Source organism: Cyprinodon tularosa, unplaced genomic scaffold (genome assembly GCF_016077235.1).
Source record: "Cyprinodon tularosa strain WSP-4 unplaced genomic scaffold, ASM1607723v1 ctg1086, whole genome shotgun sequence".
Taxonomy (NCBI): Eukaryota; Metazoa; Chordata; class Actinopteri; order Cyprinodontiformes; family Cyprinodontidae; genus Cyprinodon; species Cyprinodon tularosa.
The window spans coordinates 75,712-101,886 of NW_024037878.1; the positions used below are offsets into that span (position 1 = coordinate 75,712).

The 26,175-nt window shown below is 49.2% G+C and overlaps 1 protein-coding gene across 1 annotated transcript; it reads right to left on the bottom strand.

Moving 5' to 3' along the window:
• Window positions 1-1,593: 1,593 nt before the first annotated feature.
• On the bottom strand, window positions 1,594-25,316 carry paxip1 (PAX interacting (with transcription-activation domain) protein 1). The gene is made up of 23 exons (XM_038292152.1): window positions 25,113-25,316; window positions 22,711-22,845; window positions 22,054-22,097; window positions 20,633-20,696; window positions 20,416-20,526; window positions 17,081-17,156; window positions 16,487-16,951; window positions 16,299-16,408; window positions 12,229-12,904; window positions 12,061-12,155; window positions 11,884-11,979; window positions 10,422-10,559; window positions 9,769-9,890; window positions 9,519-9,703; window positions 6,530-6,573; window positions 6,255-6,322; window positions 6,077-6,179; window positions 5,835-6,003; window positions 5,652-5,752; window positions 5,280-5,414; window positions 5,122-5,197; window positions 3,262-3,325; window positions 1,594-1,816 (listed from the first exon to the last, which is right to left on the bottom strand). Exons 1-23 carry the CDS (start codon window positions 25,191-25,193, stop codon window positions 1,804-1,806), a joined length of 3,171 nt encoding a protein of 1,056 aa, XP_038148080.1. The 5' UTR covers window positions 25,194-25,316; the 3' UTR covers window positions 1,594-1,803.
• Window positions 25,317-26,175: the final 859 nt, after the last annotated feature.

Genomic DNA, 26,175 nt, shown 5'->3' on the forward strand with positions numbered 1-26,175 from the left:
TTCTAGTTAGAGTGGCTCAGGTTATCCTGATCTATCTCTATAGTTCTGCTGCTATAGGCTTAGACTGCTGGAGGACATAGGGACCCCCATTTCATCATTCTGCTTCATTCTCTCTCTATTCTCCCACTCTACAGAATCTGTTAGTTCAACCTCTAACCTTCTTCTCTCTCTGCTTTTCCTCAGAGTAGCTTTGCCTCGTCTGTTCCTGTTTGGCTGTGACGTCATCCTGGAAAGAAACATCAGCTGTGCTGCTTCCATCAACACCCTTGTTTATAGATGTTGGAGATCGGCCTGTTTTCCAGTGTGGTCCTGTTTCTCTGACCGTGACTGAGTGGATGTGCTCTCTTCGTCCTCTGGCATGGGAGCTGCCTTGGAGCTCGTCTGCCTGGCTGTGTGTTTCCTGGACGGGGCCGCCTTTTACAGCTGCCTTTTGTATCTATGCTTCTTTTTCTATGTCTGCTTCCTCTCCTTGAACCCCAGTGGGCCTCAGCAGATGGCCGCTCACACTGAGCCTGGTTCTGCTGGAGGTTTCTTCCTGTTCAAAGGGAGTTTTTCCTCTCCACTATCGCTACAAGCATGCTTAGTGTGAGGGATTGCTGAAGAGTCAATGAGTCGATGCAATCAGCTGGTTTTCCTTAGATAGAAAACTTTGTATCAATTTGACTGTATGATCTGGTTGAACTGTAAAGTGCCTTGAGATGACATGTGTTGTGAATTTGGCGCTATATAAATAAACTGAATTGAATTGGTTTCCCGTTAGAGGGAAGAGGCCATCCGCCTCTTCCCTCTAACGGGAAAGGAAAGCAGCCGTTTCTATGGCAACAGTGACGCCCTATGGCTGTAGCGAAGGTGGGCATAAAATTCAACATTTGCCCGCTCTTAAAACGAAATGTATACAGTTAAATAAAACAACTTCAAAGAGGAGCTTCCATTTTGGAATTACTTTTTTTACAAACTAACTTGTGATTTTCTGTCAGTGTGACGAAGATGCAGCAAACCAGCAGAATTTACATTTAGAGGAACATATTTCCTCCGCCATCAGGCCGCCGTTACCGATGCAGGCTGACTAACGGCTGAGCGGCTGACTGGCCCTACCTGCAAAATGTCAGAATTTTCCAGAATAATGTATTTTGTTTTGCGTCTCTTATTCATCCAAAATCTAACAGAAATTAAACTGTGGCTCATCCAGGCGACCCGGAGCTGTCCGATACCTGCAGGTCCATCGGTGCTAAAACGAGCTTCCTAACGTAGAAGTTCTGATATCAGATCCACTGTTAGATAAACATGGGAGCAGATCCGGCTCATGACCTTGGCTCAGGCCGCCTCCCGGTTTTGGAGGGCAGCACCGCAGGCGGCTCCTCCTGCTCCGCCCATGGACCCTCCTCCAGATCAGCCCCCAGGCTCTGTCTGACAGCTTTACCAGTAACTACCCCAGACCCTCATTAACGGTTAATTAAATCCTGTCTATCAGGAATAGCGCCGCATGATGGGACCAATAACCTCAGGAAGAAAGGAGGGACTTTGTTCTTCGAACTGCTGCGGGACTCGGTCCCTGATGGAGGAGACGCCGTCAGAGGACCAGAAACGCTCCAAAACATTTACACAAATATTTTATTTTTAAAAAGCAGGTAAAACTTTTCTACAGGTTTATTTAACAACAGATCAAAAGTTTATAATTTGAAACAAACATTTCAGAAAAATACAGTTTGCTTTATTCCTTTAAACAAGTTAGAAAAGCTAGAAAAAGATGTTATGGACAGAGAGAGTCCCGCGCTGACGTCTCTGCAGCTTCTTCTGTCTTCATCAGGTGAACTTACATGTGAGACTGTTAAGGAAAAGCTCAGAGGGAAACCCCTTCTATTGTTTTCTAACACAATTGTATCTCATATTCAAGCAAATATTTCCCATGGTAGACTACGACAAACGTATTAGTGTAGCCACGTAGCCTACACACTGCTTATAAGTGATAAACAAGATTTATATATTTTTTTAAATCGTCCTGTGGTTTTGTAACATGACGCTTCTTTACGGCTTTTGACTCACACACGGGTTTGCAACATGCTTTACGTTACTTAACTCATGAGAGATGGAGACGCAGGAGGCTGAAGTATTAAACCCGTGGTCACAACAAACAGAGACAGCTACGCAGGCAACCCAAGATGAAGAAATTTTACCAAAAGGAGGGCGCACGTCTTTGATTTGGTTACATTTTGGATTTAAGAAGTCCAACACGGAGTAGACAACGTTCATTTGCAAACTATGCAAACTGTTCCCTAACCCGACGGCAACACGACAAACCTCTTCTATCACCTAAAGAAGAACCACAGTAATTTAATTTAAATACCTGTAGGATTTTTAAAAAATGTGAAGGACACTGTAGCCCTACCTCATCTTATGCATATATATTGCTGCACTACAATTTATTTTTCAAATTTGTGATAGTTCTATAAATGTCACTTCAAAATGAAGTTGAAAAAGTAAGCAATTATATTATTTTGTCATATTTTTCAGAGATTTGCTGAAAATGTACTTAATTGGAGCATATTGTGATATAAAATAGTCCATATCGTGATATATGATTTTTTCCATATCGCCCAGCACTACTCTATAGTTCTGCTGCTATAGGCTTAGACTGCTGGAGGACATAGGGACCCCTTTTTCACCATTCTGCTTCATTCTATCTCTATTCTCCCACCTTTTGTATCTATGCTTCTTTTTCTATGTCTGCTTCTGTCTCCTTGAACCCCAGTGGGCCTCAGCAGATGGCCGCTCACACTGAGCCTGGTTCTGCTGGAGGTTTCTTCCTGTTCAAAGGGAGTTTTTCCTCTCCACTGTCGCTACAAGCATGCTTAGTGTGAGGGATTGCTGAAGAGTCAATGAGTCGATGCAATCAGCTGGTTTTCCTTAGATAGAACACTTTGAATCAATCTGACTGGATGATCTGGTTGATTAGGATCTAGAAATAAACTTAAACCAAAAACCAGCATCCATGACCTCGGTCACATCCTGGAGATGAACCACAGGTTCTGTTGCCATGACAACACCATGACTGGCCTGACTAGTGCCAAACATCATGACTGACTGGACTCAGCCACTTTGCTGGCTTCCTGAGACTTCCTGTTTAGTTTACGGTTAAAAGCAAAGTCCAGGTCCCATCCATGGCCTGGTATCTGGTCTCAGCATTTCGACACATAGATTCTCATTTACAGACATAGAAATGAAATATTAGATAAATAGGTAAGAGAACAGACTGAGAAAGGATATGATTCATAATCCAATTTCTGAGTCAGAACCCCGGTTAGAATCAGCTCAGCATTGTGGACATCTGGAGGAGGAAGAGCAGAGGAAGCGTCAGAGGAAGCATGAAAGGAAGCAGGAAGCATCAGAGGAAACGGGGAGCATCAGAGGAAGTAGGAAGCATCAGAGGAAACTGGAAGCATCAGAGGAAATATTAGAGGAAGCAGCAGATGAAACAGGAAGCATGAAAGGAAGCAGGAAGCATCAGAGGAAACATTAGAGGAAGCAGGAAGCATCAGAGGAAGCAGGAAGCATCAGAAGAAACATCAAGCATCAGAGGAAATATTAGAGGAAGCAGGAAGCAGCAGAGGAAGTATCAGATGAAGCAGGAAGCATCAGGGGAAAGAGGAAGCATAAGAGGAAAGAGGAAGCATCAGAGAAAAAAGGAAGCATCAGAGGAAACAGGAAGCACCACAGGAAAGAGGAACCATCAGAGCAAACCGGAAGCATCAGAGGAAACAGGAAGCACACACAGGAAACCGGAAGCACCACAGGAAACCGGAAGCATCAGGGGAAACAGGAAGCATCAGAGGAAACCGGAAGCATCAGGGGAAACAGGAAGCATCAGAGGAAAGAGGAAGCATCAGGGGAAAGAGGAAGTATCAGAGGAAACAGGAAGCACCACCGGAAAGAGGAAGCATCAGGGGAAAGAGGAAGTATCAGAGGAAACAGGAAGCACCACAGGAAAGAGGAAGCATCAGAGGAAATAGGAAACATCAGAGGAAAGAGGAAGCATCAGAGGAAAGAGGAAGCATCAGTGGAAATAGGAAGCACCACAGGAAAGAGGAAGCATCAGAGGAAATAGGAAACATCAGAGGAAAGAGGAAGTATCAGAGGAAACAGGAAGCACCACAGGAAAGAGGAAGCATCAGAGGAAATAGGAAGCATCAGAGGAAAGAGGAAGTATCAGAGGAAACAGGAAGCACCACAGGAAAGAGGAATCATCAGAGGAAATAGGAAACATCAGAGGAAAGAGGAAGCATCAGAGGAAAGAGGAAGCATCAGAGGAAAGAGGAAGCATCAGAGGAAAGAGGAAGCATCAGAGGAAAGAGGAAGCATCAGGGGAAATAGGAAGTATCAGAGGAAAGAGGAAGCAGCAGAGGAAATAGGAGACATCAGAGGAAAGAGGAAGCAGCAGAGGAAATAGGAAGCATCTGAGGAAATAGGAAACATCAGAGGAAAGCATCAGAGGAAAGAGGAAGCAGCAGAGGAAAGAGGAACCAGCAGAGGAAATAGGAAGCATCAGAGGAAAGAGGAAGCATCAGGGGAAATAGGAAGTATCAGAGGAAAGAGGAAGCATCAGAGGAAAGAGGAAGCAGCAGAGGAAATAGGAAACATCAGAGGAAAGAGGAAGCAGCAGAGGAAATAGGAAGCATCTGAGGAAATAGGAAACATCAGAGGAAAGCATCAGAGGAAAGAGGAAGCAGCAGAGGAAATAGGAAACATCAGAGGAAAGAGGAAGCAGCAGAGGAAATAGGAAGCATCAGAGGAAAGAGGAAGCATCAGGGGAAATAGGAAGTATCAGAGGAAATAGGAAGCATCAGACGAAAGAGGAAGCATCAGGGGAAATAGGAAGTATCAGAGGAAAGAGGAAGCATCATAGGAAATATTAGAAGAAGCAGGAAGCAGCAGAGGAAGTATCAGATGAAGCAGGAAGCATCAGAGGAAATAGGAAGCATCAGAGGAAACGGGAAGCACCAGAGGAAACGGGAAGCATCAGAGGAAAGAGGAAGCATCAGAGGAAAGAGGAAGCATCATAGGAAATATTAGAGGAAGCAGCAGAGGGAAATAGGAAGTATCAGGGTGCAGCTGGAGCAGACCCACCAATGTTCTTCAGGAAGTACTCTCTGCACAGGTGGAGGTCGTTATCACAGGAAACCAGGAGGATCTCAGGAAGGTTCTGGAAGACAAACACCACAGGCCTTCAGTCAGGGAGCCATTAATGGTTCTTCTCTAACTGGGATCAGAACCAGAACCAGAACCTTGTTCTGCTGGTGCTCCATTATCTTCCTGTAGGACGGCTGTTTGCTCAGCAGCTTCCCTCCAGCGCTCTCCAGGATGGCCTTCATGGTGCCCAGGCTGGGGCAGACGCCTGGAGTCAGGTAGAACAGCTTCCCCTGGGAGGCCACACAGAACCGGGTCAGACAAACCAGAACCTGAGCTGCCGACAGAACCGCTGAGGTCCACCTCTGAGCTTCATCTGAAAAGGAGAGCGTTAGAGAGGTGTCCACTGAATGGACCCATCTCTCCATCTCCTCTGTCCTAAATCTAGACTCTCTAGTTCTAGAAAGACCAGCTAAACCTCAGAGCTCATTGATGGGAAAGTTCTGATCCGATTCAGAGGCGGTTCTGACCTTGAACAGAGGTGATGCGTGGGCTCTCTTCAGTGAATCCTCCAGGTTGAAGCTGAACAGAACCTCTGCTTCTGCATCCCTCAGGGTGAAGCTCTGCTCATCTGGAACAGAACAAAACATCAATCCAGAACCAGCAGAACCTCTGGAATCATGAATCCAGAACCAGCAGAACCTCTGCCTCACCTACGAACTGCTGCTTCCTCCAGCTCTCCTCCAGCCACTCCGGGGTGACGATGTGTCGCACCACAGACATGGCGGTGAGGAACTTGACGGTTCTGGTCACCTTGCTGGCCAGCAGGTGGGTGGCCCTCTGGCTGCTTTCTGCCACCTCCCCCCCCAGCGCCTGCAGCCTCTGCACACACAGACAGAACTCAGGCCCGACGCGGCAGGAACCGGGCCGCGGCCCGCTACCGAGATCCGCTTACCTTGGTGAACTGCTGGACCTGCATGGGCTCGAAGCCCGTGAACATGACCCGAGGCGTGGACTCTGGAGGAAGCTTCCTGCCGGGGGACTGGATCTCCTCCAGTCTACACAAAGACAGACACCGTTAACCCAAAGCGGATCAGAACAGCCCACCCAGAAGGCTGGTTCTGGTGGCCCACCTGGCCTTCTTGTTTGACGTTGGGTTGGTAGAATCAGAGATCTTGCGCTTCTGGAGCAGCTGGAGGTTCTGCACGGCACAAACACAGCAAAGGGAAACCACATGATCCAGAACCAGAACTGCCAGGTCCGGCGTCTACTGCAGTGAAGCTAACGGCTGCTGAACCGTTTCTAGAGTTTAGAGGCTGAATAACCAAGCTCAGAACCGGGGTCCAGTTCCAGCAGGAGCTCGGTTCTGCTAAGGTTTAGCTTTAAGGATGAAGTGAAGCCGACTCACCAGCAGAGCTTCAGGCGTCACTTTGATTGGAGTTCTCCAGGGAGCTGAAAGACCAAAAACCCTTTCAGTACCAGCAGAACCTGAGGACCATCCTATCAAGCAGTTAGACTCTGTAGAACCTGCAGGGTGGGACTTGGTTGGTTGGTCAACCTGCTCCCTGATCTGACCCGGTTTTAACACCAGAACTCCCACTGGCCGCCAGTTTCACGGCTGACATTTTTCCCAATGAAACGCATTAGTAGTGATGATGTCATCACCTGAGATGGCCCGTTGTGGATGTGTAAACCTTAAAACAGGTCTAATATTCAATTCAATTCAATTCAGTTTATTTATATAGCGCCAAATTCACAACACATGTCATCTCAAGGCACTTTACAGTTCAACCAGATCATACAGTCAAATAATATATATTGTTCAAAGGCTGTGTTGTTTGCTATTATTATTTATGATCTAAATTTATATCAAAAATAAATCCGTAGAGTGAGACTGTTTTACTACACAGGTTCAAAGTTTGAAATTACAATTTAATTTACAGAAATTGATTGATTCCTCCCAAACATTTCCCGCCGATCACCTTTTCACATTAATGACAGACGTAATATGAGTTTTTTGTGCAGCGCTGAAGCTCCTGGTGCTGCTTTCTTTAAACCTCGCCAAGCTGCTCTACTGCGGGGGAGGGGCTGGAAGCCTGCGGTTTGCCCGCCACTGTTTTACCAGTTCAAAGATAAAATCTCTGCGTGAAAAAGTGACCTTCAAACATCTCCTGAACAAAACCAAGGCGTTTATAGCTGATATTTCCAGGAGATCGTAAATATCAGCCACAGGCCGACTTCGCGTCGCAGCTTTTACAGAATCCTTTCTAATCATCTGATCCGACTCATCCAGCCCGACCTGCGTGGTTAGCGTGGACTGAGGGCTCTGGTTTGGGCCGCTGAGTGGACCGGCTGATGTGTGCTTGAACAAGTTATACTATAGTCTGATGGGTCACTGATACGTCTGCGTTTTCTGCGCTCAGAATCTGAGCCGCCCCCCCCGTCCTCCTCATCGGTCTCTCCCTCTCCGCCCGAATCGCTATCATCAATATTTTAAAGCATTTCTAAAGCCTGTTTCATGGTTAAATTTCTTCTGAAAGAGTTCTTGGTAGAATGTTGGTTGCTAGGCAACGGTACCGAACGTCAATCATCCTCAGGAAGAGCCGTCAAAATGATGGCTGTGGTAGATTTAGGTAGAGTTAGCTATATTTAGTTTTTACGTTTTAATTTTATTTTAAAAACTACGTGAAAATGAAGGAAATAGAGAAACAGAAAAAGTTAGTAAACATGAGCAACATGTGTTTAATGTAAATAAAGTTATTTCCCTTTATAATCTCAGAACCGTCTAAATGACGGCCAGAGGGAGTTCCAGTGTTAAAGTGATATAAAGGCTAAAAATGAAGAATGGACGTGTCCCAATGTCCGCCCTAACCCCTCCATCACTAGTGCCTCATTTAAAGGAGATAAATTCATTAAATCACTAAAAAAGAATTAGTTTTAGGTATAAATAATGATCCATTAATTATTCCTGGCTGACCGGAAGCCACCTAATGTAGTTGCTTCTAAAATTACTGTCCAGAATGTTTAGAGCAGAGATCACGGATTAGCGGCCCCACCTGCTGGCTAATCCAGAACTTAACCTGATTTAAAACTTTTATAACTTACTGCATGTTGTCAACTTCTTCAGTTATGTTGGCCTGAGAGGTTCAGTATTTAAATGATTTAAATCATATTTAGAAAAGAGAACTTTTTCAGTTCATCTTGACCGATGCTGTTCTGAGGCCTAACCTTTAAAGTATGGCGTCCCCCAAGGACCAATTCTAGGTCCTATTTTGTTTATTTTGTATTTACTGCCTCTCGGTCAGATTTTCCATAAGTTTGGTGTTTCTTTTCATTTCCTTGCAGATGATGTTCAGATTTATTTGCCCCTAAACTACAAAATGGGGGAAATGAATCTCTTCAGCTATTGATAGATTGTTTAGCTGAAGTCAAATCTTGGATGGAACAGAACTTTCTTCATCTTAATCAAAGTAAAACTCAAGTTATATTATTTAGTCAGAATCTTCATATTACGAATCCAGATCTGATTCTTGGTTCTTTAGCTCGGTTTTGTCAGACCTCTGCTAGGAATCTTGGTTTTACTTTTGACAGCTGATAGATAAACAAGTTAGATAAACAAGTTAGCTCTGTTGTTAGATCAAGTTTTATCACCTGCGGAGTTTAGCAAAAATTAAATCCTATTTTTGAAGGAATAATCAATGCTTTCATTACATCCCGGTTGGATTACTGCAATTCATTATATAGAGGCATGGATAAATCAGCAGCGACTCCAATTGATCCAGAACGCAGCGGCTCAGCTTCGGCTGAAACGGGTTGTTGAATAATGACTTTGTTATCGTAATATTACGACTTTATTCTCGTAATAGAAGAAAAAGAATCTCTAGCCTGACCCTAACACTCTGTCGTTAAGGGATACCTGCTTCTCTGGAAGCTGTTTTATCTCTAGTTTTCTGTTGGTTTCTTTTTGCTGTGATGTTCTCTGTTTTCTGATCATATCTCATCAGGTGTGGAAGCAGGTTCCTAGGAGTTACTGTAGATCTTTTGTGTCTATTTTTGCTTTTAAATTTTCTCTTTTCATGCACTCTTTCCTGTCTTTCTCTCTTCTCATCTCCCTTTCCATCTGTTATATTCGTTTTTCTCCGTAAATAACTTTCATTATTGAATCCATCACTGTTTCCATCCACACGACCTTCGGACCCTCGTATGAGAAGGTCTCTATATGGTGCTCTGTAGGGGTTAGGGCGGGCCTTCAAACACAACCTTTATTGACAAACTCTATATTAGCGACTGAGAGCAAATGGAGGCAGCAGAAGAAGAAACTCATCCGATGTGAGGCTCTATAACCTGCTGTGAACGTCCCCGCACCTTATCGGACGGACGGGTTCGGGGGGACCTACCTAGCAGGTTCTGGACCAGCTGGGGGTTGGGCATCAGCGGCTCCGGCTGGTTGAACACGGAGTATCTGCTGTGCTGGATCTGTCGCAGGGCTTCAAAGTTCCCCAGCAGGATGTCACAGAGCCACTGAGCGTTGACACACGGGATCTTCCATTCCTTGGCCTTCTCATACTTCATCCCGCTGGGTCTGAGGACAGAGGAGCATCAGAACACCACGTAGCTCCATGCTGGAAAGCAGAGGTCCGCTCTTACTCTTTGCAGATGAGGACGGTGTTCCCGCGGCACAGGTAGCCGGTGTATCTGGCACCGGCCAGGTAGGCCATCAGCTTCAGGTCGTCCCTGTCTGCGTCCACGAAGCCCGTCACCGCCAGGATCTGCAGGACAGAACCAGGACACCTGTTCAACTCCACCTGCTGGTTCATCAGGTTTCTAACCCCGAAATCCCACATCCTCCGTCGGCGCTCCGCTGCAGACTGCTCGCCCATATTAGAGCCTACAGCTTCCACTGTTCCTCCCATCTGACTTCCTAGGAGCTCGAGGAGAGCATGGCTATATTATTGTTATGTTGTTACACGCATCAGACCAACTTTACCACCGAGCAGCAAAGATGCTTCAGCACAGGCACATCCCACGAGGAGGAGGACCAGGACGCCATGGAGGGAGTATGTTTCTCTGCTGAGGCTGCTGCCCGGGCCGGGAGAAAGAGGAGGAAGACGAGTCTACTAGCTCTGACCACTCAGTAGAAACCCTGATCCACCATGAAGGTAGGAACCCATCATGGTGGATGTGATTCATGGCGTGGAGTCGCCACTGACCCTGAGTTTACCAACATGCAGTAATCAGAGTCACGCCTGCTGCGGTTCAGCCAATCAGAGAAGAGGCAGAGGAGCGGCAGCTGGACTCACGTGCTGAGAGCAGGGTTTGGCTCCAGGAGGGAAGGCGAAGGGCAGATGTAGCGTCCGATGAGGAGGAACCATCTTCTTCTTCTTCAGCACCGTGCTGAGCCAGTGAGCAGTCACACAGCGTTTCCCTTCTCGGAGGGCCTTTCAAAGGAAGCAGAATCAGAACAATAGCGGCTCAATAATCAGACACAAGCGAAGCTAGCTTAGAGCTGCGCAGGGAATCCATGTAGCATCCGATTATTGGATTGGATTAAAGGGGGTGTGACTTTAAACACATCCAGCATGACGGCGTTACAGCGAACGCTGTACAGCAGGTTACAGCGTTCGCCACGGACTGATGCTCTGACTCAGGCTGAACAGAGACCATTAGGCTGCAGGAGTGATGATGTCATCACAGACATGGAGCCTGTGGCTGCAGCGAGTTAGGCTAGGCTGGTCTGGGCTAAGGTTGGCTAGGCTAGGCTAAGGTGGGATAGACTAGGTTGGGCTAAGGTTGGCTAGGCTGGACTGGGCTAAGTTGGGCTAAGGTTGGCTAGGCTAGGTTGGGCTAAGGTGGGCTAGGCTAGGTTGGGCTAAGGTGGGCTAAGGTTGGCTAGGCTGGACTGGGCTAAGTTGGGCTAAGGTGGGCCAGGCTAGGTTGGGCTATGCTGGACTGGGCTAAGTTGGGCTAGGCTAGGGTGGGCTAAGGTTGGCTAGGCTAGGCTAAGGTGGGATAGACTAGGTTGGGCTATGGTTGGCTAGGCTGGACTGGGCTAAGTTGGGCTAAGGTTGGCTAGGCTAGGTTGGGCTAAGGTGGGCTAGGCTAGGTTGGGCTAAGGTGGGCTAAGGTTGGCTAGGCTGGACTGGGCTAAGTTGGGCTAAGGTTGGCTAGGCTAGGTTGGGCTAAGGTGGGCTAGGCTAGGTTGGGCTAAGGTGGGCTAAGGTGGGCCAGGCTAGGTTGGGCTATGCTGGACTGGGCTAAGTTGGGCTAGGCTAGGGTGGGCTAAGGTTGGCTAGGCTAGGTTGGGCTAAGGTAGGCTAGGTTGGACTGGGCTAAGGTTGGTTAGACTAGCTTGGCTAGGCTAGGTTGGGCTAGCCCTGCCCCCTCATCAATGTCTGCCACCTCTATTAAGTTTTCTAAACCTATTCTTTGAACAAACGGTTTCTGCTTTAGTTGGATGGAGTATAGAGATGACATTAGGATCATTCTCTCTAACAGCAGGACAAAGAACATATTTTTGGGTTTTTGCTCGCCATCTTTTTTCTGCGCTCACTTTAAGTAATCTTGTTCGTTATATATGTTATAACTAATCCTACTGAAATGGAAGATCTTAATGGATTCAGCTGAAGGTCTTCTTTGTGACGTTTTTATTTTCTTAGAGAATTATATCGCACAGACTGAACTTCAGAGTCCAGAGACCGGTGAACCGTCTACATTAAAGCAGGGTTCTGCAGCAGAACCGGGTCAGCTGGGGTCCATTCCTACCTGGACATACATGTTGCTGACTTGACTCTCACACAGCAGGTGGGTGCAGCGGCTGGTCAGGGTGGGGTCCACCAGCCCCCCACAGGCCTGGATGACCTAGAACAGCAGGTAGGAGAACATGGTGAACATCTCCGCCTCATTGCTGGGTTCCTGCTGCTCAGAGGATGAGGTTCCTACCCGCTTCCATGTGGCCAGGAGCTGCTTGTCAGCCATCTGTTCAGGGTAGTCAGCGATGGCGAACACGCAGCCCAGCAGGAAGCCGTCCTGAGGAACTGAGGACAGAGCAGAGCTTAGTCAACATGGAGTCTGGGGGCTAGGACCTCCTTCTCCTCTGGCTGTACTCACTTTCTTGGCCTAGCTCATGTCCAAAGAGCTGGCTGAAGTGTGGAGGCTGTTGCTGCTGCATGGCCTGCTGCTGCAGGGCCTGCTGGTTCTGCTGCTGCAGCACTTGCTGCTGCTGCTGCTTCTGCATCTGCTGCAGATGCTGCTGCTGTTGTAGGAAATGTTGCTGCTGCTGCTGCTGCTGCTGAAGATGCTGTTGGTGAAACTGTTGATTCTGCTGCTGCTGCTGCAACATCTGCATGCGCTGCTGCTGCTGAAACTGCTGCTGCAGCTGGTGCTGCAGTTGCTGCAGGCCCGGTCTGAGGAGCTGCTGCGGTCGCAGCTGCTGCTGGGAGAACATCTGCTGCTGCTGCTGCAGAAACTGCTGGTGCTGCTGCTGGGGGAAATTCTGCTGCTGCTGCTGCTGCTGAGCAACCTGTGGCTGCTGCTGCTGCAGCTGCAGCATCTGCTGCTGCGGGAGGTGCATCATGGGATGTGGTGGTTGCTGTGGTAACTGCTGATGCTGCTGCCCAGCCTGGTGAGCCTGCTGTAGCAGTTGCTGCTGCTGCTCCGCTGTGAGCGTCTGTCTGGACAGCTTACTCTGGCTGAACTGAGGGGGGTTGGTGCCGCCCAGCGTCTGAACAGTCGGGTTCATCTGCTCCGCTGGCTTCGTCTGACTGCCAGGCAAGTTTGGGAGGGTCTACGAGAAGGGAAAGGCCAAGATGTAAGTCAGAAAGCTCCTGAATGAAGCCCTGAACAAAACAAACATGATTTGGCTTCCTACAGAAGATCACAGATCGCTCTCTGAGAATCACCCCACCCTGTTCCTCTAGGTCAGAGGTCACCGATTAGCGGACCGCGGTCCAGATCCGGACCCACCTGCTGGCTAATCTGGACCCAACCTGATTTAACACGTGTATAAATTACAGGATGTTGTCCAACAGCAGAGTCTAATTTCACTTGCGCCGCTTCTCCTGGTAATACGGTAAAGCCCTCCGGAGCGTCCGGCTCCAGGCTGCACGTGATCCAAATGAGCCAATGAGCTGTAGCTCCGCCCCTTCTTGTCAGGGAGCTGTAGCTCCGCCCCTTCTCCTCCTTCTTGCTCTGATGTAGACCTAACTCCAGGTCTCCATGGGTCTGAAACGCCAACGTTTAGGAGCGGCGAGTGACCGGATTCCCAGCAGGAAGGTTGGAGGACAGCCTCTGGTGGGAGGACAGCCTCTGGTGGGAGGACAGCCTCTGGTGGGAGGACACCCTACGGTGGGAGGACAGCCTCTGGTGGGAGGACAGCCTCTGGTGGGAGGACAGCCTCCGGTGGGAGGACAGCCTCTGGTGGGAGGACAGCCTCTGGTGGGAGGACAGCCTCCGGTGGGAGGACAGCCTCCGGTGGGAGGACAGCCTCCGGTGGGAGGACAGCCTCCGGTGGGAGGACAGCCTCCGGTGGGAGGACAGCCTACGGTGGGAGGACAGCCTCTGGTGGGAGGACAGCCTCCGGTGGGAGGACAGCCTCCGGTGGGAGGACAGCCTCCGGTGGGAGGACAGCCTCCGGTGGGAGGACAGCCTCTGGTGGGAGGACAGCCTCCGGTGGGAGGACAGCCTCTGGTGGGAGGACAGCCTCTGGTGGGAGGACAGCCTCTGGTGGGAGGACAGCCTCTGGTGGGAGGACAGCCTCCGGTGGGAGGACAGCCTCTGGTGGGAGGACAGCCTCTGGTGGGAGGACAGCCTACGGTGGGAGGACAGCCTCCGGTGGGAGGACAGCCTCTGGTGGGAGGACAGCCTCCGGTGGGAGGACAGCCTCTGGTGGGAGGACAGCCTACGGTGGGAGGACAGCCTCTGGTGGGAGGACAGCCTCTGGTGGGAGGACAGCCTCCGGTGGGAGGACAGCCTCCGGTGGGAGGACAGCCTCTGGTGGGAGGACAGCCTCCGGTGGGAGGACAGCCTCCGGTGGGAGGACAGCCTCCGGTGGGAGGACAGCCTCTGGTGGGAGGACAGCCTACGGTGGGAGGACAGCCTCCGGTGGGAGGACAGCCTCCGGTGGGAGGACAGCCTACGGTGGGAGGACAGCCTCTGGTGGGAGGACAGCCTCTGGTGGGAGGACAGCCTCCGGTGGGAGGACACCCTCCGGTGGGAGGACAGCCTCCGGTGGGAGGACAGCCTCCGGTGGGAGGACAGCCTCTGGTGGGAGGACAGCCTCTGGTGGGAGGACAGCCTACGGTGGGAGGACAGCCTCCGGTGGGAGGACAGCCTCCGGTGGGAGGACAGCCTCCGGTGGGAGGACAGCCTCTGGTGGGAGGACAGCCTCTGGTGGGAGGACAGCCTCTGGTGGGAGGACAGCCTACGGTGGGAGGACAGCCTCCGGTGGGAGGACAGCCTCCGGTGGGAGGACAGCCTCCGGTGGGAGGACAGCCTCTGGTGGGAGGACACCCTCCGGTGGGAGGACAGCCTCTGGTGGGAGGACAGCCTCCGGTGGGAGGACAGCCTCCGGTGGGAGGACAGCCTCCGGTGGGAGGACAGCCTCCGGTGGGAGGACAGCCTCTGGTGGGAGGACAGCCTACGGTGGGAGGACAGCCTACGGTGGGAGGACACCCTACGGTGGGAGGACACCCTCCGGTGGGAGGACAGCCTCCGGTGGGAGGACAGCCTACGGTGGGAGGACAGCCTCCGGTGGGAGGAAAGCCTCCGGTGGGAGGACAGCCTACGGTGGGAGGACACCCTCCGGTGGGAGGACAGCCTCCGGTGGGAGGACAGCCTCCGGTGGGAGGACAGCCTCCGGTGGGAGGACAGCCTACGGTGGGAGGACAGCCTACGGTGGGAGGACAGCCTACGGTGGGAGGACAGCCTCCGGTGGGAGGACAGCCTACGGTGGGAGGACAGCCTACGGTGGGAGGACACCCTACGGTGGGAGGACAGCCTCTGGTGGGAGGACAGCCTCCGGTGGGAGGACAGCCTCCGGTGGGAGGACAGCCTCCGGTGGGAGGACAGCCTCTGGTGGGAGGACAGCCTCTGGTGGGAGGACAGCCTACGGTGGGAGGACAGCCTACGGTGGGAGGACACCCTCCGGTGGGAGGACAGCCTCCGGTGGGAGGACAGCCTCCGGTGGGAGGACAGCCTCCGGTGGGAGGACAGCCTACGGTGGGAGGACAGCCTACGGTGGGAGGAAAGCCTCCGGTGGGAGGACAGCCTACGGTGGGAGGACAGCCTACGGTGGGAGGACAGCCTCCGGTGGGAGGACAGCCTACGGTGGGAGGACAGCCTACGGTGGGAGGACACCCTCCGGTGGGAGGACAGCCTCCGGTGGGAGGACAGCCTCCGGTGGGAGGACAGCCTCCGGTGGGAGGACAGCCTCCGGTGGGAGGACACCCTCCGGTGGGAGGACAGCCTCTGGTGGGAGGACAGCCTCCGGTGGGAGGACAGCCTCTGGTGGGAGGACAGCCTACGGTGGGAGGACAGCCTACGGTGGGAGGACAGCCTCCGGTGGGAGGACAGCCTACGGTGGGAGGACAGCCTCCGGTGGGAGGACAGCCTCTGGTGGGAGGACACCCTCTGGTGGGAGGACAGCCTACGGTGGGAGGACAGCCTCCGGTGGGAGGACAGCCTCTGGTGGGAGGACAGCCTACGGTGGGAGGACAGCCTACGGTGGGAGGACAGCCTACGGTGGGAGGACAGCCTCCGGTGGGAGGACAGCCTACGGTGGGAGGACAGCCTCCGGTGGGAGGACAGCCTCCGGTGGGAGGACAGCCTACGGTGGGAGGACAGCCTCCGGTGGGAGGACAGCCTACGGTGGGAGGACAGCCTACGGTGGGAGGACAGCCTCCGGTGGGAGGACAGCCTACGGTGGGAGGACAGCCTCCGGTGGGAGGACAGCCTACGGTGGGAGGACAGCCTCCGGTGGGAGGACAGCCTACGGTGGGAGGACAGCCTACGGTGGGAGGACAGCCTCCGGTGGGAGGACAGCCTCCGGTGGGAGGACAGCCTCCGGTGGGAGGACAGCCTACGGTGGGAGGACAGCCTCCGGTGGGAGGACAGCCTACGGTGGGAGGACAGCCTACGGTGGGAGGACAGCCTCCGGTGGGAGGACAGCCATGTTTACTTACATGAGGTCCGGCAGGCCGGCCCAATGGTTGCATGTCCGAGTTGTTGGTGATGTTGCGCAGCGTCCTGATGGTCGGCCTCCATCCAGGGATTCCCTCTGGGCCCGCCACCCCTAAGGCAGAGAAACAAACCCTTGTTAGCAGGTTGGACATTTTGTCCTGCAGACGCCATAGCGCCCGGCTCTACCGACCTTGCTGCGCAGCACGAGCCTCTGCAGGCATGGCCCCCCCACTGCCAGGAACAGGAGGCACCGTCTCGTAGAGGTTAATCAGCCCAGAGCCCGTAGACGACACCGGATCCTTGCAGCCGGCCGGCCCGATGCGCCGCCTCACCACGCCAGACGGAATCTCAGCGGGTGTCCAGTTCAGGTTGGTACCCTCCTTCTCTGTGGAGTCATCGTCGTCCGAGTCGTCGAACATCCTCTCGCTGCGGAGCTCGGGTTTTCTGGGAGAGGCCGGTGACAAAGAGCTGAGCCGTTTGGGTCCGGGCCGTCGGCGAGGACTGGACTCTTCACCCGACGACGCGCCGCTGGACGGCCGGGAGCGCTGGGGGCTGTAGCTACCATTTGAACCATAGGACTCTGCCTCGCTCTCCTCCTCCGGCTCCACGTAGGTCAGTCTGGGGTGATACAGTGTCTCATCCTTTCTGCTTTTATCTAGGAAAGGCAGAAAACAGCTGCAGAGTCAGGACCGAGCGGTTCATCCGAAACCCCAGAGGTCAGAGGTCATACTGTAGTCCAGCAGTGGAGCCAGGAAGCTTCCCGTCCTGCGGGTTGTTGGGTTACCTTTAACAGAATCTGTGATCCAGTCCGGAGTGACGATCCTGATGCTCGGGTGTTTCAGAGCACATTCAAACTTTGCCTGAAAACAGGAGGATGATGTCAGAAACTTCGACCTTCCCTGACAGACCAGCTGACGACTAAACCGTCACAACCAACGACTTCAGCAGCATTCGCTCCCCTTAAGCCGGGCATACGCTGTGCAGTATTTTTGATCGTCATAAAAAAGCTCACAATGTTTATTCTCACACTGTGCCACCCCACGCTCTGATGCGATCTACCTGCTCACACTGTACGTCTAAAAACCAGCCATCGGACGCAGCGCCGAGAGATGGTGCTGGTCAGACCCGTGAGTCTGGATGAAGAAGAATTCCCTTTGCTCATGCTCAGTGCTGGAGGTTCTGGTAGATTGGCTCGTAGTCCTGCTTCAACAGCAGGATTTACCCACCAACACCTTACGATGGCCGACTGAATTTCATGTTTGATTTTCTCCCAACCTCACGATTACTGATGGGGAGGCGGTCCTTAGTAGCCTGACGTAATCCTACTCAATAGGGGGTTTTCAGTGACGTCACTGGCCAGCTTCCGGTCCGCCATCTTGGGTGGCATATTATCGTATATCATATATATCATGTCGCGAATGGATAAGTACGCCAGCACGCTAGAGCCACCAGATCATGGAACATATCTGAGGAAATGTTCCGTGATCGACCATATGGACCCCTATGCCCTCCACGGTGCCTTGTTTAGCACTAATCCAGATGATTGGCCAAATGTAGAGCACGGCGACATAGTTCATTACCTGGTGTTCAGTGAAAACCCTCTGCACACTCTGGAGGGAATGAGAGCGTACAAGGGTCTAGAGGCTCACAACCGGTTCACATCTGGTTGGGTACGAGATGTCGAAGTGATGTACATGAAGGAAATCGCCATCATACATGGACGGGTGAGTTTTAATAAGATGGTAAAAATGTAAACAATCCGACGCAGGGCTCGCTATGCTAGGTGGCTAACGGCCGGCGGTGCGCGAACAGTTCTAAAGCTACAAGTCCTTGGAGTCTCATGTGCAGTTTACGAATGGATGGGTTCAGGAGCTGCAGCTCATAAAGCCAGCAAACAGTGCTAACCGTTAGTGCTAACAACCACTCAGGCATGTAATGTACTTTTAACTAGCTGCTATGTGTTTCAAAGGTTTGGTTAGTAACGTTAACTGCCAAACCTCCCTAAACCCTCCGGGTTTCTCACATATTTGAGCCTTTTCCCGCAGGTTGAAATCAAGTTAAGGTGAAATTTATCAAATTAAAACACGGCTGAGAGAGGGAGTCCAGTACGCGGTGGTCATAGGCAGTAGTCTGAGTAGCGGCGGCGGAGACGGTCAACATTGCTGCTACGGAAAGTAATACGTCATGACGCCCAAGTCCTATTATTAAAATATTCTTACATGTTTTAAATGCTTGACAGTTAATTACCTGTGACAAAGTGAGCACTGCAGACTCTGGCGTATTCCAGCTTCACACCGTCCAAATCGGACCTGGATATCCGTGTCAGCCATAGGTGACGGTGTTGTTCAGATAGCTGTTTTGTTTTTTCACATTGATTCACGATTACGGCTGGTATGCGATAGAAAGAGCGTTGATCTCCACCTCCACGGGCCGTGCAACCAACAATTACACACGATTTCACCATTTTTCACTGTCAATACTGCCTAAGGCTGCCACCCAATATGGCGGACGCGCTGAGTAGTCACGTGAGCGTGACGTCACCTGAAAACCCCCTATTCTAGTCAGAATATGAGTCTGATTCTGCTCCATAGAGCTGTGATTATGGGGCGTGTTTTGAACGAACCAGGAAAAAAAATGCCTCTGCACTCAATTGGATAGATCTACAACCAATAAGAGCAACGGAGTGCGTGACGTATGTTAAGCGACGCATAGTTGTTGTCAACAAAAATCAAAGCGTGCAGTTGCATGCCTAGAATAAGAAGATTAGCCTTGATCGCGTTTCTCTGTTCCTCTTTTAAAATTAATTTGCTGTCGATATCTTCTAGAACAGACCTAATAGCAGAATCTACTCACCTCAACTCTCCATCGGCAGCCATTGTTGTTGATTACGTTACTGTTGATCATCTGTCCATCATCGTATAAAGCCCGCCCTGACAATTTGATTCGCCCGCCAGATATTGTGCCAGCATACTCGCGCTACTGCTGGGCAATGCCAGACCGAACTTCCCGACCTCAAACGTTGTGGGCGGGACTAAGTTCAGAATTGCACCCAGGCTAGGTCCTTAGAGGCTGATCGCCCCTCGTTACCTCCTGTACGCTTCGCGATGCACGGTGAGGCTGAAAGTCGGCCCGAACGGAAAAATTCTGGCACGACTGGACAATCGGCCCAAAAAGGGCAAAAAAAAAAAAATCATGCAGGGTACGCCCGGCTTTAAACATCTAGTTTGCTCTAAGTGGGTCAAAACAAACTAAAGTAGCAGAGTGAAGTACAGTGGAGGAGTGTGATTAGATTCAGCCGTGGAGTCAGAACTTTGTAGAACCTCCTTTCCCTTTAACCTCACAGGAGGTTTGACTCCATTCTCCACCAAAATGTTTTTGTTGTGTGGCGATAAATAAACCATCCGCAGAACTAGTTTAACATACATGCGAGTATGTTTATTTTGCTCGTGGGTGTGGCTCCACTAGTTCAGTAGCTCCGTCCCTTCTCCCTCTTCTCATCAGGGAGCTGTAGCTCCGCCCCTTTTTGTCAGGGAGCTGTAGCTCCGCCCCCTCTCCCCCTCTTGCCCTGATGCAGACCTAATTTAAATGGTAAATGGCATGTACTTATATAGCGCCTTTATTCAAGTTAGGAGACTTGACCAAAGCGCTTTACACTACATTTATTCACCCATTAACGCACACACTCACACACTGATGGTAGCAATCTACATTGTAGCCACAGCTGCCCTGGGGATCACTGACAGAAGCGGGGCTGCCGTACACTGGCGCCACCGGGCCCTCTAATTTCAGGTCTCCATGGGTCTGAAACGCCAACCTTTATTTCGCTCGCGGGTGTTTTGAAGTAAATCTGACATCATGCAGAACATCTGAGGTCATTGGGTTCAAGGCTGGGGCTGCCGCTACCAATTATTTATGCTAATCGAATAATCTGTCGATTATTTTTTCAAAAGTTCCTTGAAGATTTTCCACAGAATGTAATGATGTGAAACTAAAACTTTTCTACTTGATGAGTTCTAATAGAGCACATTGAAAGATGAAGTGTTTTTATTTTAAATACTAAATATTTCTATATTTTATCATAATGATGGTATATTGTCTGTTCTAGATTGTAGAACTTACCCCCTTTGGCTCCTTCACCACCAGGTGAGTGACCCGCTTATTTAGGTTCAGCTGGCATTCACCTCCATGAAAGGTGAGCAGAGCCCACAGGGCGTCCAGATCTTCAGGAAGCTGCGTACCGACACACACACACACACACAGAGCATAATATGATGATGCTAGCCTTCATCACATGAGGCACAAAGCTACACAGAACATTGAATCTGCAGAATCTTACCCTGGGAAGACAAGCTGTGACTCCAAAGAAGATCTGTCCTGATTCTGGAGAGAATCCGGTCACTCTGGAGATTCACCGTCAAAAAAAACTACTAAGCCGAAATGAAGGCATTACCTGCACTAAAAGGCTAGGCTAACCCACGGTTCTTACTCGTGTTTTAATAAGGCCCCCGTTACACCTCGGTGATTGATCCAGCGTCTCTCTGATGTCCCAGAATCTCCTAAAAATCTGGAATACGCTGAACTTTCTATGGATTTCCTCTATTCTGGGCGAATACGTAGAGGATTAATAACGAGAATTTCTGTCCAACGACAGCCTAACATCTGCATAACACACGGCAGGAAATGATGCACAGTGTCCTGAGGGGGGCAGCGATGCGCCCAGAGGCACCCGGCCTAGAGAAGATTTCTTTGATCGCGGTGTTAACCTAGCTGCTGTTTAGTGCCCGCCAAAAACGGACGGACGAACGGACGGACGAAAGAAAGAACTATATTATTATTACATTAATAGGAGCAAAATCTGCGGAAATGAACGTTTTAATTTAATGAAATATTTAAAATCTTCTCATCAGCATCCAGATGTTCAGTTTCTGCCCAAATATTTTCTTTTTGTTGTGAATTTTTGTGACAGGGATTAACCAGGATCATCCATGGTTTGAATAAACTGTTTATTTTCTTTATAAACTCAGCATCTCTTCATCCATTCCTGCAATAAGAAGTTTCCTTTGACTGGATTTGATGAAACTTTTAAGCCTCTCAGTATAAAATCAATATTCTGATCTAGATGAGAAATCTGCTTCCTGTTTAAGCACCAATAGTTTGCATCCAATCATTCAATGAAACTTTCTTAGTTTTGGGTAATTAATAAAATTTATGCCGTAATCTGCAGTTACCGATCTATTGTTACTATATTTTAATTTGACGAACCGGATCTCCTCGACGTTCTTTTCCCTGTTTGCGATGGCAATAGCGGATCTTGACCGGACCATATGTTGATGGTGACGGACGGAGAAGACGTAGATGGACGGAGACATGCGGAGGAGTAGCGGTGGACGTGGAACGGTTCTCATTGGTTAACATGACAGACAGATACTCCGCCTGACGTACGGGAGCGGAGCGCCGACAGAGGATGAGGAATCTGGGGGTTACACTGAACGCATGTCAACCATCAGATAACTTACCTGTAACTTATGCCCCAGGTATGATCATGCGCTTGGACACGTCAGGTACATTTTGAGCATGGCGTACTCGCCGAATGCCGACACGTGCCAGTGTATTTCAGCGTGCTCCTAACTTACACATCGTACCCATAAATTATCCAACGTATGGCAGCGTTTCTGCCAGATGTGCCGGACATCAGGCATACGCTGGTCTGAAACGTCCAGGTGTGAGAGGTACAGTGACCTGATGTTTAAAGGATACGGTAACAGATCTCCACATCTAACGGACAGGATCACCCAGGAAGGCTGCAAAACAAGAAGCACATATGATAAGTTTGAACCGTTACGAGTTCAGTCTGATCCCCACATCTTCATTTAGACCCAGTCTATCAGAGGCTGTGATGACCTCCTGCTCACAGGCGCCATATTAATGAATGTAAGCAGGTCCAATCGTCCTGCTCTGGGCGGATGCACGTTCAAAACTCAGGATGCAAAGCAGGAGCGAGGAGGAGGTTCTCTCCTCTATCAATCATTTGGGGCAATGTGAGATCTTTAGCAAACAAGTTGAAAGAACTCCGAGTCCTAGTCATTAAAATCTTTAAAATCTCTAGTTCCAGTGGGGTGAAATAGGCACTTCCTGTTTGCTGTTGTCATGGTGACTCGTCGAATCGCTGTTCCACTGATGATGGCGTTTCATACTTGTTACGCAGGCGCTTAACTCTGAGTGGACCAAGTTAAAACTGATTGAAAAACTGATTTAAAGAAAGTATTTTTTTTTTATAGAGATTTTTGGGACAATATGGTCTGATAAAGATTCCATTTATATACAGTTTTAAGCCAGAATGACATTTAAATCTGAGTTCCCTACGACTTTAAATGCAGCAATGTAGGGCAGCACCAAGGAAAACAGTCTGGTTACCTTAACCACAGGCAGGTCAAAAACCTCCCGTGATTCGCTGACTTCAGGGCTGTCGCCATCCTCTGCGATGATGTGAGTGGCCAAAGCATTGTAGGAAACCTCCTTTCCTTTTCCTGCCTTCAGCAGCTGAACCACCTGGAGAAAAGAGCAGAGCACTGCTGCCTCAGAGCGTAGCAGCTCAAGTATCACTGGTTACACCTGCAGACATATCCACACTCTGCTCCAAAAACAGGCCTGCTGTTTTCAGGATGTATAACAAGAAATATCCTGAATCCACAGCAGAGGAAGCCGAAAACCAACCTATGGATGCAAAACCTTTTATATGCACCTCTGTGCAAAACCATCCAGATCCAGAATTCAAACCGGGGAGTGAACCCCGCAGAAGGTTCGCCCAACGACTCCCTCTGCTCACCTCCTGTCCTTTAGGGCCCATAGGCCTAATGTTTGTTTAAACATAAAACCATAAAACGTCCCTTTACTGGTTAGAAGTAGGGTTGGGTGATATATTGAATAAACTCAATGTATCTCCAGTTTTCCCACGCATGATAGTTAGAACGACTCCATCGCAGCCATCGAGTACAAACTTGGACGACCACATTAAGCCCTCTGCATGTTTTTCACTGAGTTTTTTCCCCACACACCTTGAATGCATCATAACCCCTCCTCCAAACAGGATTATTTTCATGGCGACAGCAGATGTTTCCGCTGACCGATATGCAGCAGCGGTTTAGATTTCCCGCTGAGGACGTCGAACCAAAGCTGCTAATTTTTAAACCATTGCTACTAAAGGTAGCGATAAAACTTTATTCCACCACCTAAAGTCATCCGCTGCTAAATGAAGAATGTTGTAATGTAAACTTTGCATGTCAGCGTTTCCCCGCTCACCAATTAAAAAGGAGGGAAATCCCAGACGCCGTTTATGACGTTATTGAAATGTTTATTAGTTGCTCTAATGCCTGCGGTGTGAGACTTTCCAGGTGTTCGCTAAACTTGGAAATGTTCTCAAAGTTTTGTGCTTCTTTAAATTTCCCAGCAGGTAAAGATCAGCTGATGGTTTGGAGATGCTCTGATAATTCTCTAATTTTTAGGACTTTTGTTTTCGCAATTTTAGGTAAATTTTTTTCAGTCCGCTTTTTTCATTATGCACAAAAGAGTCCATTTTTATTTTGCATTTTATCTAGTATTGTACGACGGAGTATTAGGGCCAGGCTAGTTATTTTTCTTTTACGAGAAAAAAGTTGTAATATTACGAGAATGAAGTCATCATACAACATGTTGCAACTTTATTTTCATAATGTTACGACTTTATTCTCGTAATTTTATGACTATTCTCCCTGTGACTTTTTTCTCGTAATATTACGACTTTTTTCTTGTAATATTATTACTTTATTCTCGTAATGTTACGACTTTATTCCCGTAATTTTACCACTTTATTCTCATAATTTTATTACTTTATTCTCGTAATGTTACAACTTTATACTTGGAATTTTATGACTTTATTCTCGTAATTTTGCAAATTTATTCTCATAATGTTACTTTATTCTGGTAATTTTAGGGCTTTATTCTAGCCTGGCCCTAACACTCCGTAGTATCGTGTGTTTTGTCGTAGTTTCCTGTTTGGTTGCTGGGATCTTGTTAAAGGTTTTTTTCTGAACATAGACATCATGTGGCAGAAAAACTTTTAGCTGCTTAAAATAAAATAAAATCTAATTTGAAACCAAAAGTTTGAATGAGTATATTAGAGCAATTTTATTCACTCTATTGTTTTTGAAGCAATTTAAACATGTGGTGAAAATATTGTGTATCGCGATATAATCCAAATATATTGTGATATTAGATTTTCTTCATATCGCCCAGCTGCTGTGCAAACCCACCCAGGGTCCTCTGTTTCAGGTGGATTAAAACACCAAGGGGTCACCTGGACCACTGGGTCACCTGGACCAGTGTGTAAACCAGCCGTGGGTCATCTTGATGTTCATCAGCTCAGATTACAGTTTCTATTAGAACTTGCAGATCCAACATGTCCAATAAAAGCTGCAGGGCAGCTACAGGTGGGCCACCGGGCAGAGGGTTCGGGCTCAGCTTGCTCCTGGTTCAGGTTAAAACTCTGCAGGTGTTCCGGAGCCGGCATGCAGCTGGAGCCCAGGATGTAAACAGAGGAATCTGATCCCTGATCCGAGCGGCTGATCCTGGGTACAGGGGAGCATGCAGCCCGGGAGCTAACAGCTAACCAGCTGCGGTCAGACAGTAGATCCACCCGGAGGAAGAGACCGATGGAGAACCTTCTGATGTAGCATGGAATCCTGTTAGCATGCTAGTTAGCTTCCCCTCGTTCATTCCGAATGTATGCGGTAGCTTAGCATAGCTTCACGTAGCTAACAAGCTAACGTCCAGGTCCTTACCTTTGGTTCAATGTCTCCGACCACGTAGAACTTGACATCTTTGAAGAGTTCCTCAGGAACCTGGATCTCCTCCTCAGACATGGCTGTCCATGAACCGGGAGGACAGAGCTGGACAGCAGGAGGGAAGTCTGTGTGTGACTGAAGCAGCAGCAGAGAGGCGCCAAATCACTGAGCGGCGCGCGCTGTCAGAGCAGAGGGGGGCGGGGCGGGGAAAATGGCGCCGGATCTTCCTCCCGTTACCCACGGAAACGCCTCATTGGACGATGGCCGACGTGCATAGAGGGCGGCCATCTTGCATCAGACCAGAGTTCAGACAGCTGCTGTCAGAATGAACAGGAGGCGCCTTAGATCTAATTTTAATCAAAGGAAAGAGTCAGAGATAATATTACAATAATCTCTTTCATGTCAAAACCACTTAAAAGAACAAAACCAATTCTATGATGACCTTTCCGTTAGATTACACATGTTTATTCAAATAAAAAACTAAACTGGATGAGATATATGCAAAGTTATATATTTTGCAATTAAATACTGATATGATAAACACAAAGTTTTATATCAGTATAAGATTATGTTTTATATATTTTATATAGTGTATTATTATTATTCAGTTTTTTAAAGGATTGCTCTTTGATAATGAGTATTATGATCTATATAGCAAAATGTGTTGTAATGTGATTTACAAAAGAGAGTAAAGTTATTATTTTGCTTTTTGTGAATTGTGAATTTCAGTCTGGATAGACGTTTCTCATTGGTTCTACTTTGACCACACTGTTGCTCAACCTTTCTTATACCTCATCCAAAATACTCCGGTTATCATGAGCTACTATCTGCATTTGTGCTGCTATAGGCTCAGACTGCTGGAGGACATAGGAGCCAATTTTCATCTCTTTTCTCCCATTCTACAGTATTTCTTAGTTCAATCTCTAATGTTATGCTCTTTCTACTTATTCAGGCGGCCTCAGCAGATGGCCGCTCACACTGAGCCTGGTTCTACTGGAGGTTTCTTCCTGTTAAAAGGGAGTTTTTCCTCTCCACTGTCGCTGCAAGCATGCTTAGTGTG

Coding starts and splice junctions, on each gene's coding strand:
- paxip1 (XM_038292152.1), bottom strand. CDS start 25,193: ATGTCTGAGGAGGAGATCCAGGTTCCTGAGGAACTCTTCAAAGATGTC. Junction 5,753..5,834: donor GAGGAAGCAGCAGTTCGTAG/GTGAGGCAGAGG, acceptor GTTCTGTTCCAG/ATGAGCAGAGCTTCACCCTG. Junction 5,415..5,651: donor ACGCATCACCTCTGTTCAAG/GTCAGAACCGCC, acceptor GTGGCCTCCCAG/GGGAAGCTGTTCTACCTGAC.